The 10,297-nt window shown below is 53.3% G+C and overlaps 1 protein-coding gene across 1 annotated transcript in view; it reads right to left on the reverse strand.

Annotated features, from left to right (window-relative positions):
• Window positions 1-596: 596 nt before the first annotated feature.
• The window catches only part of SOCS7 (suppressor of cytokine signaling 7), a gene marked incomplete at both ends in the record, with an annotated part of 11,721 nt that continues 2,020 nt past the window's right edge, over window positions 597-10,297 (reverse strand). The window contains 7 exon segments of the mRNA XM_010022374.1: window positions 597-754; window positions 1,068-1,203; window positions 4,131-4,259; window positions 6,901-7,069; window positions 7,524-7,645; window positions 8,412-8,513; window positions 9,217-9,321. Coding sequence (XP_010020676.1) covers window positions 597-754; window positions 1,068-1,203; window positions 4,131-4,259; window positions 6,901-7,069; window positions 7,524-7,645; window positions 8,412-8,513; window positions 9,217-9,321 — 921 coding nt within the window.

Consider the following 10,297-nt stretch of genomic DNA (forward strand, 5'->3'; position numbering starts at 1 on the left):
CATAAGACAGTATTTCTCATGCTGAAAATAAAATTAAAACCAAAAGACATTAAAAAATAAAACTTTCTAAAAATTGTAAATAGTGCCATGACATTCTTTGTTCTGCAAGGAGTCCACGAGCTGGGCTCAGCTGTCTCCAAGAGCCCTCTCCCTCAGCCAGGAGCTGAAGCTCTTGTTCCCCTTCTGCTGTGCTTCTTAGGAGTCTTGAACCCTCTTCTCTGTACAAAAGAGCTTGAGAGCAGAAGCAGCCCCGCAGAAGCAGGTTCCCCGTGGCGTGCCTCCTTCCACCACAGCCAGGCTTGGGCTACAGGATGGCAACAATCAAATTCCTAGTGGGAATAAAGGGGATAGGGATCAAACAGCCTGCGGGACCTGCCCCAGACCACAGCTGGTTTGGCACAAGAGTGAGCACAGGCTTGTGTGAGCACAAACGTGCACAAGAAAGCAGCAGAAGCCTTGTCCCCTCCCCAGGGAAAGCTGGACAATGGTCAGAGGGAATGGCCACAGCTTCTTTGGGAGGGTTTTGTGTTTTCTTTGCAATCAGAGGGCACAGGATGGTTTATGTTTGAGCCCACAGAGCAGCAGCACACACGTACCATCAGTGACAGCAACAAGATGAGTGAGGCAGCCTCGCTACGTGGAGGATTCAGTCTCCTGCTTCTGTTTGGAGATGAGCTGAGCTTCCTTCAGTGACAGATACACCTCCTCCTGTGGGTCATAGTAGTAGAACTTGCGGATGTAGGAGATCAGGGGTCTGGGGAAGGAATGGGCAGAAGCTTTAACCCTGAAGCACAACCACACAAGGACAACCAGAACCTCTCCCCCAGCCCACCCAGCACAGTCACATCCAGCAGGAACAGGACACCCCAAAGCTTTGGCAGAGGCAGGTAACACCTCACTCCTGAGCTGGTCACCACTCCTGTACACATCCCTCCACACCTCAGGATATTTATCTTGCTACCCCAAGGCTGAAGAAGTCAACTCTTCCCTCCCAGAGCTCTTGCTGCAGGTACAGACACCTTCTCGCTGCTGAGGTGAGGGTCAGGGAGGAAACCAAAGAGACTTACTTGGGCAGTGGGAGCTCGGGAATGTGGTCTATTCGGACCAACTGCCTGATCCGGAAGCGGCAAAGGTGCTGAAGGGATTTGACATTGCTGAACCTGGAGACTGGATAAAGGAGCTGGACAGGCGTTGGAGGGAGACCTTGGGAAAAAGCAGTATTGGAGTTAAGTGTTATGTTAGAAGGAAACCGCTCCTGATGCGGCAAGGAAAAGCTGGAGCTCTCTGCAAGGCTGTATTTGATAGTCTGTCATCCCAGAGCCCACTGCTTTGGAGCTGCTTGGGAATGGGGAGCTGAGTCTTTCAGGGGTGATACCCCTTTGGCTGCAGAATCTTCAGCCTTCCTCGCAGGGCAACAACAGTTCTGAGGTCCTGGGGTGACTGTGGAAAAGCAGATCCTGGGATGCCACAAGCTCCCAACCACCCCTCTCCAAGGGCTTGTAAATGAAGCATCACTTTACACTGAGAAGCAACAGAGCTTGGAAGGGATGCAGAAGCAAGCCAAAGGGGAGGGCGGGCAGCATGAGCTGCACGTAGGCTTTGCTCTGCACAACCCTCTGGGCAGTTCTTGCACAGCATTAAAAAGCTGGAGGATTTGGGCAGCTCAAGCTGCTCATTCTTGGGGTCACGAGGCTGGGCACAAAGGCAGTTCCCCACGCAGAGAGCAACCTCGCAGGGCTGAAAGCGAGTTGCATCCAGCTTTCCCTCCACTCCACCTCCTCCATCAGAGTTACAGGCAACAACTGAGCCCACAGAACCAAGAGGTCGGCAGGAGCATCAGGAAGGATCTTTGGGAGCTGGGTTCATTCACAGCACAAGGTTTTATCTGTCTTTACAGAAGAATTCACAGCTAGTTACACTCTAACCCCCTCCTGCTGGCTTGTCTCTGAGGGCAACGGAGAGAAAGGAGAAAAGGGAAAGCTCTTCACACTAAGATGGGCTCAAAACTGCTCCGGGCAGCTCAGGAAGCTGTGAGCCAGCTTTTGAGAACGCAAAGAACAGCAATCAATTGAAGGCTGGATTCTCCCCCCGCTCCCTATTCTCCTACCAAAGAGGAATTAGCCTCTGGGAGCTCAGCCAGCAGCTACGGGGCTGCAGCACGAGCTCGGCGCACTGAGCTCGCCACATGCCTCGCTGCCAGGAGCCAGATGCAAGCTGGAAACTGCCCCTTCCTCCGAGCAGCAGTTAACATTTGGGCAGGAGAACAGCACTAAGGAGCACAGCGGGGAAATGCAGATCCTCAGTGTTCCCCCATTAAAGATCAGGCATCGGGGGGAGACCTTGTTTTACAAGGAGCAGGGACTTTCGGCGCACTGAGCTCGCCACATGCCTCGCTGCCAGGAGCCAGATGCAAGCTGGAAACTGCCCCTTCCTCCGAGCAGCAGTTAACATTTGGGCAGGAGAACAGCACTAAGGAGCACAGCGGGGAAATGCAGATCCTCAGTGTTCCCCCATTAAAGATCAGGCATCGGGGGGAGACCTTGTTTTACAAGGAGCAGGGACTTGAAGAAGAGCCCAGGTCTAATGCTGCACCCCGATGGAGAGGTGCAGGACCTGGAGCCAGCACAGCTTGTAGGGGGACAGGCAGAAGGGACTCCTCAGCACTCTTTGGTGGGGCTGTTTTCTGGTTTTGGTGATATTTTTCTAGAGCAATTGCTTTCTAAAGTATTTGCCTAGAGTCCTAAGCCCCCAAAGCCCTATTCTCAAAGGGGAGAGGTCTCAGGATCAGGAAGATAAAGCATCTTTAGGTTGAAAGGATTGTTGGGAGGTAGGATACATTGCAAAACCAGCTTCACATCCCTCTCCTCCACAAAGCACAGCCATGTTCTCTATCAGCTCTCCAGTTACTGGCAGTGTCTGCAGCAGAGGGCAACACTGAACACATCCAGGCTGTGATTCCAGCACTGCCAGGAACCCTGCGGAGGAACATCCCATCCCTCCTCCTCTAGACCAGAAACACTCTGGGCCAAATCCTCTCCCTGCTGCAGTGTCACAGGGGTCACTGTCACCATCAGGGTCTGCAGGCACGATGGCAGTGTGGATAGGGAACAAATTTACTGCCATTTCAGTTGCAGATTTACTGCAAGAATCCTCACGCTCAGTCCTGCCCCTCTCTGCTTCACTGCCACCACCCATCTCCCAGGGCAGCGTTCCCAGTCCTGCTCCCTTTTGTTCCCTGCATCCCCACTCACCCGCCCTCCAGATCCTGTTCCCCACTGTTGCTCTCTCACAATTAAGGGGCATATTTGCCCACTTGGCAGCCTCTCCCCTTCCTTTCACACTGGAGTTTTTGGCTAGCTTGCTGGTACACCAGGACAAACGAGTGAAACAAAAAACGCAGAGGATACTGGTCCAGTTGCCTGCCCAGATTTAGCAGGCAGGAGATGTGAGCCCATTTAAGGAGCCAGAGCTTGATGGATGGGGAAACAAGCACTCTGCAATCCCAGCAGCATGCAATCAAACATGCTCCAACAAAGCTTCACTGACACTCCCTCCCTGCTTGCAAGCACCTGCCTGTTGATGGGCTCTGGCATCAGGGTCTCCCCAGGGACTCTGAATCTACAGCATCTATCGAGTGAGCTCGAGGCTCACTTTGAGCTCACACTTGGAAACGTTCCCACAGCTCAGCTCAATGTCTCTCCCTCCTGACAGCCCCAGGTGGGTCTCAGCTAAGGGAGAACTGGGAAACTACAAAGCATGGAGTGGTTCCTAAGAACAGCAGTGCTGACACTGGGGGAGGGAAGAAAGAGGAGCTTTAGTAGCCAAGTAACTGCTCGTTGAGGGAGTAGCGTTCCAGTCTCCAGCTCCATTTGTCACAGTGTGAGGTGGTGTTATGTTTCCACACTCCTGGAAAGAAAGGGTTAGGAAGTCTCCATACCAGTAGTCTCCACTTACCACAAGTAAGTGGTGCAAGGGCTGTGCTGCTCAGGATCCCTCTGAAGTCAGTGGGCAAGGACGCAGAGCAGGGCACTGAGCCCAGCAGATCAAAGCCACATTAAAGTGGCTCTTTAGGACAGCCCAGCAGCTAATGACAGAGCAAAACGTCCCCAGAGGCAGGGCAGGACACTCACCTGGAACCCTGGATCGGAGGAAGTAGAGAAACTTCCCATTTTTGGAGTGCATGATTGCTCTCTTTATGAACTCCACCACAGACTGGCAGCGGTCTTCAAACTTGGGATGGCACCAGAGGCTGAAGGTCCCTTTCAACAGAACAGAAAAGGCTTCATGTTATAGGAGCACTGGCAGCAAGAGGAGCCATTTAGCCACGAGTGATGCTCTCAAAGGCCAGGGGAATGCCCCAGGCTGACACCTTCTCCTAGGAAGGGCACTAAGAGGAAGCACCAGTGGCACCAGCTTGTGAAGATGCTGTTCCACTGGAAGCAGCGCTCCCCAAGAGCTGAGGATACACAGACAGACATGACAATGTGACAGCTACAGCCCAAATATGACCTCAAGTCAGGCTTGCCTGAACTTGTGAACAGCCTGCAACAACTGCTGGGTCTAACACTTAAACTATCAAGACATACTTGAACAGAGCATTAACAGATGCCCCTGCTCCTCTGCAGCATCCCCTCAGCAGCCCTCCCAAAGAAGGCTATTGCATCAGAGTGGTTAAGCCCACAGATGGAGGTACGTAAAAGGTGACCCAGGTGCTGGAGTCCTCTTCTGCCAGCCCTTGGGCTGCCAAGGACCACTTATTTCAGCAGCTTTATGCTCTTGCTGGCTGCTCCAAGCACCTTCATTCAAATTACTACCAAGCTAGAAGCAGGGTGAAGGGACACGGATGCAGCCCTGCCTGTGCTGCCGCCTGACACGGTGCATTGAGCTGGAGCAGCACACACTGAAGCTGGAGAGGGACCACACGGGCAAGCAGGCCCTCCAACCTGCTTGCAGATCTCTACATAGCTTAAGTTTAAGCCTCAAGTCAGACCAGTCTCACAGTGTCTTAGTGCTGCAACCAGACACCTCCTCCTTGCACCAAAACGCAGCCATTTATCCCCCTTTACCAGGCAAATCAGAGGTGCCCAGTATGTATTTCAGGCCAGCAGGTCCCCCAGCACCTTCAGAGGCTCTGCAGCACCAACCTGTTACAGAAACACTAGAGGAAGCAGCGCTGGGATTGCAGCACTCACACCTTCCTGCAGGGTGGACAGCAACCAGCAACACAGGGCTATAGACAACCCAAGGCTTGCTCCAGGGGGGCTTTCCTGGGAAGAGATACCTCTCACCCTTGCCCCAGACCAGTTTGGGAGCAATGATCTGGGTTAGCACCTGCTAAACATCCAGGATCAGCAAGCACAAGTAATTCTTCCTGGGACTCTTGGATCTGTATGAGCCCTTAGGAGTGGTCAGTAGATGCAAAGGACAAGCACCAGCATCCTCAGCCTGCCTAAAAATAGACAAATAAATGCTGTTTTCTGCTTCTCATCTCCCTCAAACCTGAAGGTCAGTTCTCTCTTACCATTTGTCATCTGCATTGGTTTATCAGAGTGCTCAAGTCTGCAGTTTTCCAGGGTGCTGCAGCACATTCAGCACAAGCAGCCAGGCCTTGGTGGGGAGCAAAGGGCTGCTGCCCACACAGACCCAGGCACTGCACCCAAAAGTGAAGTCCTTGATGTGATGTTATGGCTGGAGGTGGCAGCACCAACCTTCATCCGTGCAGTGGGAGGAAAGTGAAGGACACCGGGCTCAGGATGCTCAGAGAAGGGACATATCCCAAACCCAAAGCAAGCAGCCAGACCAGCAGCAAGAGAAGTTTGCTCCAAAACTCAGTTATGCAGGAGAATCCATGGCACAAGCAGCCTCACATCTCCTCCAGCTGCAAAAGCTGCTTGTAGTTTCTATATAAGGACAGGGTGGTGAAAATCCTTCCTTCTCATGCAACGGTCAGGGACAGGGGAACTGCCTCTAGAGGGGTTACACTTAATACTGGGCCACCTCCGCAGCAGAGGGGCTCAAGACCAGAAGAGCTGCCAGGCTTGGCTAGCAGAGGTGCAAGAGGACAACAGCAGCATCCCTGGAGCAAGGGCAATGAGAAAAGGATGAGCTCTGCTCTGAAGGGCTGCAAACCACTGTTTTCTGCAGCAGGTTGGCTGGGAAGCCTCTGACCCCATCATTTGCAGGCACAGCTAATGACAAGGCTCTCTAGGCAGCTGTTATTAAAGCCTGCCCACTAGTCCCAGGGCAGCTCCCCCATCATGGAGCCTCTTGGGCATTCTCCTCAGCCTGAGGACAGTCTGCACAAGGGGTGAGCACAGGAAACCACACGTGGAGAGGAGCAGACCAAGCGTGTGGGTGAGCTGAGCACAGCAGGAAGAAAAAGTGCCAACATTGTGCCAAGTAGTGAGGAATAAACCCCACCACGATGGAGCTAAAGCCTCAGCCTGGGACCAACTGCAGCTGATCCCACCGTTAAGCACCCCTGGGCAGGGGCAGAACAAAGCAAGGTGATGAGCTGCACCACAATCAGAGATCACTTCCCATTTCACAGGGAGAACAGCTTCGTTTTGGGAAGCTTACGGGTGATGGCTTGTGCTGTACATTGCATCTCAGTGGCACAGGATCCCAAGACCTTGCCATCATCATTTTCTTGATGAAGGCAAGGCCTTGGAAACAGGGAAAACAGGAAAACAGGCACAGGGAACTCTTGTGCTCCTCAGTTTTAAGGAGAGTCACTTCTTGAAGCCCAAGAAGCAAAGTCAAACACAGCTTCTAAGGCCTCTTGCAGAACCTCAACACAAGAGTAAGGACAGGCTGATGTGTGTCCGCCTCCTTTTGCCAGCTTTGTGCCCAGAGCACTGCTTTGAGACCTTGAGTGAGACTGGTCCCCGTGGCTCTTACCTCTGTAGTGCTCCATCCTGGTGTGATGGGTGATGCCCTGCGACCGAAAGCTGAGGCTCAGGATGTAACGAGGGTCAGAACTGTCTCGGACCAGAAAGGACCCATCTGGTTTCCCTTTCAGCTTCATCTCTGCATCCTCCCAGTTCATCGGTCCCCAGTACCAGCCACACTAGGCAGAGAGAGGGCCAGAACATCAGCAGATGCCAGCAAGAAAGATTTTATCAGCAACCAAATGCAACATGATTTGCTCTTGTTGTTAATTCCTTTTAAATGCGAAGTTGGAAGTGCCCTGTTGCATCCACCCAGGAGCAGGGATGGTTGGGACTTGTTGCTCCTGGATAAGAGTGCACCATCACATCCCTTACTACCTAAAAGTGGTGAAAGAACACATGAGATGAAAGCATTTCATTCCACAATGACTCAAAGACCTCACTGGGACAAAGGCAGGATGAGTCCTATCCTAATCTTATGCTCCCACGTCTATGCCCCTCTAGTGTGAGGTGTCCCTGCCCATGGCATTGAGGGGGATGGAACTAGATGATCCTTTCCAACCCAAACCACTCTATGAAGTAAAAGGGATGCTTAGTCCCCAAAAGCAGAGCTTAGACCCCCATCCCCTTTACCTTCTCCAGCTCCCGCAGGCTGGCTGCGAAGCTGCTGGAGTCCGGGCGGTACAGGGGGCACTGGAGGTGCTGGGTGGGCATCGCCTCCATCGGCCTCAGGGGGACAATCCGGGGGAAGGCATCTGCAGAGGGAGACACAGCCCAGGCCTTGGTCACCCACAAGGACAAGTCACCCCATCCCCCCCAGAGTCGAGAGCTGCAGCGGGGAGGAGGAAGCTGGGCTGCCCCATGGAAGGACAGTGTCCTTGTGAGGGACACAGGGGAGTCACTACCTGCTCCTCCAACCCAGTGCCTTCACCTGCTATTTCCTTCTGCTAGCTCAGAGGGAAGGCCAGGGAGGTGCCCAGCAGCACACATAGCAAACAACAAACACACAGCCTGAAAAAGGGGCAGTTAAAGCCCTCTGGGTCCTGAAGGAAACCAAAAGCAGAAGGGTAAGTGCACAGGAAGCATCCCAGTGTGCTGTGCAGCTGGATGCACACCAGGCTGGCTGGCAGAGCTGGGGCTCCTGCACCAAACCCTGCTCCAGAGCTCTCTCCCATCGCTGCCACTCATTACCATGTTCCCTGACACAGCACAAACTGGGGTGGGCTGCACCCAAGAGAAAGCAGAGAAAATGGGAGATGCTGAACTGAGGATAAAGCTGGTGCAACCACGAGCTTCAGCAAAACTACTGTGAGCAACAAGAGCCACCTGGAAACGGGAGCCTTGACACAAGGGTGCCTGAGCACCCAGCAGTGCAGGACCACATGTCCCCGAGCGGGCACCGCAGGCAGCACCGCTGCTGCTAAAGCCCAAAGTGCAGCCTTAGAATTTACCAAGCCAACCCCCAGAAGGTCCAGGTCCCTCAAGGGAAAGCCAGAGCCTTGCTGCTAAAGCTAAGCTGACCTGGGGCATGGGGTGGAGGAGGCGGAGGCAGAGGGAAAGACTGCAGGGAGGAGCCCATTGGACCCACTAGGACAGATGTAGGCAGCGTCCCACTGATATCATCTAGGAGAGAACAGAGGCAAGAGAGATTCAGAAAACAGGAAAGCAAGTGAGCTCTGCTCTGCCTGACACACAGCCCGAGCAAACCAGCCCTTGGTGCTGCCTGGGGGAGCCAAGACAGGGCTTCCCACCAGCAGCTCAGCATCCTCCTCTTGCTGCTGCTTCGCACCAGCTCGGAGCCTCACACACTCTCCAGGAGGCTGGTTTCCAGCCCAGCAGCTCCTCACATGCATAAGAGGCATTAACTGAGGTTTCACAGACCCAGCACATGGGATGTGCAGTTTAAGGTGCTGCTTGCTAAGGCTGACTTCAGCCATCCTCAGAGGAGCCTCCTCCAGAGGAGGATGATGAGCAGCTGAGCCCGGCTCCTGGTGAGCTCCCATGGAGCTTCCACTGACTAGAGAGCACAGAAAGGAACCGGCCTCGCTGGGTGATGGGTAGGAAGGGGATAGGTTCCCAAAAGTAGCAGAAATGCTACAAACCCAACGTGTTACCTCCCCCCTCACATTGCTGCCCCATCGCTCTCCCCTCCTGGCTGATCTAGGAGCAACACTGAAGCTGCCAGTGAACAGCAAAAGCACTCCTCTGCTAGGGAAGGGTGAGCAGGGATGCTCAAGGCTCTCCCCTTCCCTCCCTGAAGGAGGAGATGGGCAGTTCCTACGCTCCCATAGGGGCACACAGCAAAGGATGCTCTCCAGGATGGTACCTAACAGGCTGAGGCTTCTTCGTGGTGGAGGTGGTGGAGTCGGAGGGTGAGGGGAGGTCAGTCCTCGCTGCGAGATGTCCACGTCCACCAGTGACACCGTTTCACCTGCGGGTTAGTGGAGCAAGACCATCAGTATCACACCTTCTCCAGGGCATGCAGAGGCTGGGGGGGGGAGGTGGGGAGAGGGGAAGGGGCTGTAACCCCTGCGGGGTTTGGAACACAGCCTCATTCGCTGTTTCCCTTTGGAGACACGGATTAGCTCTGCTACTACAGCCCAAAGGTCAGGCAGAGCAGAACACCACCAGTACATGTGCCTGAATCCCACTGGAGTCCAACACCAGGATGCTGTGATGAGGAAGGCACTGCGAGACCTTTTCAGCAGCAGGTCCATAGCAAGCAGAGCTCATCAGTGCTGCACAAATACCTTTCACCTCAAAGGCCATGAGGGTGCCAGCTCTTAAAATTAATAAGAGGGAACTGGACAGGCTTTAACATTCAATAACTGGAATTTGCTGAACTCTAAAAGGCTTTGGATCGAGGATACTGCTGGGGGAAAATAACCACACAAATTAAGATGTCTAACTTAAACCCAGAAAAGCTTCAAATGAGTCTAAAATCATGGGAGAGAAATGAAGCCAGCAAATCCAGGTCAAAGCATCAGCCTCAGCACTGGACTGATGCAGAGTCAAAAGGAAGACACCTAAAGCCCAAAGAGACCCTTAGGGGAGCTACCACAGCCAAGGCTTAAAAATCAGCTCAGCCAGGCTCTGATGGACCCACATCATCCCAAAGACCTGAACCATGGTCTCAAGGACAACAAGATCTGGCTGCCTTAGATTTCAATTCCTGTGGGCAGGGAGCTCCTCTCCTGCTCCAGATACCGTGCACAGCATCACCCATCTGACAGTGTCTTTACCATGCATTACAGAGGACAACATTGACTCAGCTTCCTTCTGCTTTTAAGACTCCTGTCTATTAATAAGGGATGCCAAGAGGAGTGTTTAGGGTGGGTATTACCCAAGGAACCTTCTCCCTGGGGGACTTAAGTGTGAGCACACACACATGCACACAGACACTCTTT

This window comes from Nestor notabilis, unplaced genomic scaffold (assembly GCF_000696875.1).
Source record: "Nestor notabilis isolate BGI_N333 unplaced genomic scaffold, ASM69687v1 scaffold18979, whole genome shotgun sequence".
NCBI classification, from domain to species: domain Eukaryota; kingdom Metazoa; phylum Chordata; class Aves; order Psittaciformes; family Psittacidae; genus Nestor; species Nestor notabilis.